Source organism: Martes martes, assembly GCF_963455335.1.
Source record: "Martes martes genome assembly, chromosome: 8".
In the NCBI taxonomy this organism is placed as follows: domain Eukaryota; kingdom Metazoa; phylum Chordata; class Mammalia; order Carnivora; family Mustelidae; genus Martes; species Martes martes.
The window spans coordinates 89,842,579-89,846,675 of NC_137895.1; the positions used below are offsets into that span (position 1 = coordinate 89,842,579).

The following is a 4,097-nucleotide window of genomic DNA, read 5'->3' on the forward strand; positions in this document are numbered from 1 at the left end:
ACATGGCAGTCACGATCTTCACCCAAATGAAGATCAAGTACAGAGAAAGCCATTTCACTCTAAAATCAACAGGAAAAATCCAACCAAATGTGTTCTTCAGCTGTAAGTGCATGGGGTTCAAAGGAATAAGCTTTCTAAAATTAAGTATTTCAAAATTGTGAGTGCTTTATGTGCATCAATGCCTTCCAAAATTGTCATAATGTTCAGGCCTTTCAGTTATATCATTGTTAAGATAGAATTAAATAAAAATATTTTTTTCCCCAGAATCTTTCTCAGAGCTTCTTTGACATCTTTGTTTCTCAGGGAGTAAATCAAAGGATTCAACATGGGAGTGACTAAAGTGTAACATAAGGAAGCCACTTTACTCAGCTCAGGAAATCTGTCAGGGATGAAATACATAAAAATGATGGCACCATACAGTACACTCACGACTCCTAGGTGAGAGCTGCAAGTGGAGAAGGCTTTCTTACGTCCCTCAGTGGATCTTATCTTTAGAACCGTGGACACAATATACATATAGGACACAATAATGACAATTATGGTAGGCAAAATAATAATGCTGCATAAGAAAAAGGAAACTATCTTATGAAGGTAGAGATCAGAACAAGAAATCCTTTGAAGTGGACGGTAATCACAGTAGAAGTGGTCGATAGCTCGGGAAGCACAAAAGGACAAAGTGAATGTCATGCTGGTCAAAAGAATCGAGCTGATGCAGCCACAGAAATAGGAACCAGCCACCAACTGAATGCAGAGACGAGTTGACATCTGGACAGAGTAGAGGAGTGGGTTGCAGATGGCAATGAAGCGGTCATAAGCCATGGCTGCCAGAAGAAATCCTTCAGCCACAATGAACAAGGCAAAGAGGAAGAGCTGGGTCACACAGCCTGCAAAGGAGATGGACTTGCTCTCAGACCAGAAGTTGATCATAGCCTTGGGTGCAATAACAGAAGAATAGAAGAGATCAATGAAGGAGAGGTTGCCTAGGAAGAAATACATGGGTGTGTTCAGCCGGGGATCAGTCATAATAATGGTCATCATCCCCACATTCCCTAGAAGGATCATGCCATACACAAGCAGAAAGAGCAGGAAGAGGAGAATGTGGAGTTCTGGGCGCACCCTGAAGCCTACAAGAATGAAGTCAGTCACTTCTGAGTGATTGCTTGTTCCCCTGTCACCCATGGCAGAAACCTGCTGAGAGGCACAAGGTAAAATAAGGAAATGAAATCTGGACTTTGTTTATAGTGACATAAATATTTTCTTTAATGTAGAATAAATTATTTTATCTTAATTAAATATTGTATATAAAATAATTTTAATATCGAAGAATTGGGAATTTGGATTAGCTAATACTAGTTCTATGAGGTGGTTATTTAATGAAGCAGTGAAAGATTAATGGGTTACTGTATTTAAATCATAATTTGGGGACCTCTTGGTGGCTCAGTTGGTTAAGTGTACCTTTGGCTCAGGTTATCATCTCAGGGTCTTAGGAGACCCTCACTGGGTTCTGCTCAGTGGGGATCCTGCCTTTCCCATTCACTCTGCCCTTCCCTCCAAAAATAAATAAATAAAATCTTAAAAAAATAAAAATAACAGCAATGGATAGCCAAACTGTGAAAGAGCAGAGATGCCCTTCAACAGATGAATGGTTAAAGATGTGGTCCATATACATAATGGAATATTCCTCAGCCAGAAGAAAGGATGAATTCCTAGCTTTTGCATCAACATGGATGGGACTGGAGGAGATTATGTTAAGTGAAATAAGCAGAGAAAGTCAATTATCATATGGTTTCACTTCTTTGTGGAACATAAGGAATAGCATGAAGGACATTAGGAGAAGGAAGGGAAAAATGAAGGGGGGGAATCAGAAGGGGAGATGAGTCATGAGAGGCTATGGACTTGGAGAAACAAACTGAAGGTTTTAAAGGGGAGGTGGGTAGGGGAATGGGTTAGCCCAGTGCTGGGTATTAAGGAAGGCATGTACTTCATGGAGGACTGGGTTTTACACACAAACAATGAATTTTGGAACACGACATTAAAACAAATGATGTACTGTGTGGTGACAGAAAGTAATAAAAAAAGTAAAAAAATGAAGAAAAAATAAAAAAAATTTAAAAATCAAAATTTGGCTGAATATATACCAAGTTGTAACATATTATATTGTCTAATTTTAGTCACATTTTGAATATCTATTCTCAATATATTAAAGTTAAATAATCATCTTTACCTAAAATAAGAGTATTACATATAACCTAAAATATGAGCAATACATATAATCAGTATGATAATGCTGTAGCCATTATGATTGCCTCTCAGTGTTTGAATCATTAAACAACAGTAACAAATATATAAGGAAATATTTTTACCTTTTTTGCCTCCATCTATTTAGTTTCCATTATCACACTGCCATTTTTGAAAATAGAATAAAAAAATGAGACATTATTCTTAGGTTAAAATTAATAGCATCAAAACAATCACTAAGCCTCTATAATAGTTTCTAAAGCTCTTTCCAAATATATTTTCATTTTCTCAAGTCATTGCTATCCCTCCCAAATAAATTCACTGTTATTGCTTCATTAGATATTTATATCTGTATCTATGATATATCTACAGATATATATATTTCCTTTAGTAGTTATGTAGTTTAATATATTCCATGTTTGTTTAGCCTTTTTCTTTGGAGCAGAGATAGAAGTTGATGAATATTCCAATCCTTACCTGACAATGAATGACTTTTTATCAAAGCTGCATCAATTTGAGGACTTTCACTCCTTAGTCAGGGCAAGTAAACTTAGGGAATATATATATAGAGAGAGAGAGAGAAAGAAAGAGAGAGAGTTCGTTCCTTTCTTGAATTCTATTATGCCTTACATATCTTAAAATAAGGATAATGGGATAACCATGGATATTTAAGGACCATAACAACCTTGGGTCTCCAGAGTCCATGATCACTTGGTAGAGTATCAGCAGTGATTGTGATGGTCTTACTCATTTTACTTCTGACACTTTTCTTCAGGATTTTGCAACATTGAGGTTTTGTTCATCCACTGTGATGGATTCCACTGGGAGAGGCGTAATCATAAAGGCAATTATGGAGACATAAGTGCAAGCTCAAGGGCTGCTGTCCATGAGGACTGCAGTAAGTTCAGAAATAAGCAAATAATCTAATAATGGTCCAAATATAAGGAACTTTCCTTCCCTTGTTTTGCCTATCCTTTGGGAAATTTCTCTGGACTTTATCTTCTGTATTGATAAGGAAAAACTTCTTGATAATTATCATAGCATACATATCGGTAGGCATAAGGAAACAGCTTTAAATGCTTGTGCTACACAAGATAAGTTTTAGATGAATGAATGTACTAAATCATATAATAAATTACATTTGTTAGGCTTTGAAAAAAGATAGAAGTTAACTTCAAATTATGAGTTACCTGTATTCCTGATATAGACATATTTCATGATGTGCAAATGCCCTTTATGTCACAAAGTCAGCTAATGTTTTGCTAATTCTATGCTTTCTTATTTTTAAATGCTAAGTAGAAAATATAATGGAAGAAATTATAATATTCAAAAATCATTTAAAAAATTCTTAAGAATATTTATGAAAGATCATAATTTGTATTTAAAAATCCTCAATAACTATGTGGAACTAAAAGACTACAGTAAAACCAGAAACACATTACTTTAATGAAATTAATATTACAAGGATGCCATTTTCCCCTAAATATATTCATAACTTAATTTTAATTCTATTTTTAGAAAATCCATTTTTAATTAAAAATTATTCCTAGAATTTAAACGGATTTTTAAAATTTGTAGATAGCAGAGTATATGGAGTCAAAGCTTTTCCTTATTATAATGCAGTATTAGTAAAAGATTGGAAGTATAGGAAGAGTATACAGTTTAAGTATTTTAAACAGAAAAATACTAATCAGGGTGAATTGATGGCTATCAAGTTTGGAAAGGCTGGAGGAACTTCTGAGTGACACTCTTATAATGACCCTTAGAGCAATGTAGTAAAATTCAGAAAGATAGGCTACCAGTGGATACAATTTAAAAATAGAGCATCTTAACTGTGGTCTAAGGAGCAGACACGTGGA

At 34.8% G+C, this 4,097-nt stretch overlaps 1 protein-coding gene across 1 annotated transcript; it reads right to left on the minus strand.

Annotated features, from left to right (window-relative positions):
- Positions 1 to 216: 216 nt before the first annotated feature.
- On the minus strand, positions 217 to 1,215 carry LOC308347515 (olfactory receptor 9K2-like; the record flags this gene model as incomplete). The annotated part of the gene is made up of 1 exon (XM_080810978.1): positions 217 to 1,215. The coding sequence occupies exon 1, from the start codon at positions 1,177 to 1,179 to the stop codon at positions 217 to 219; it is 963 nt and encodes a 320-aa protein (XP_080667104.1). The 5' UTR covers positions 1,180 to 1,215.
- Between the last annotated feature and the right edge of the window lie 2,882 nt (positions 1,216 to 4,097).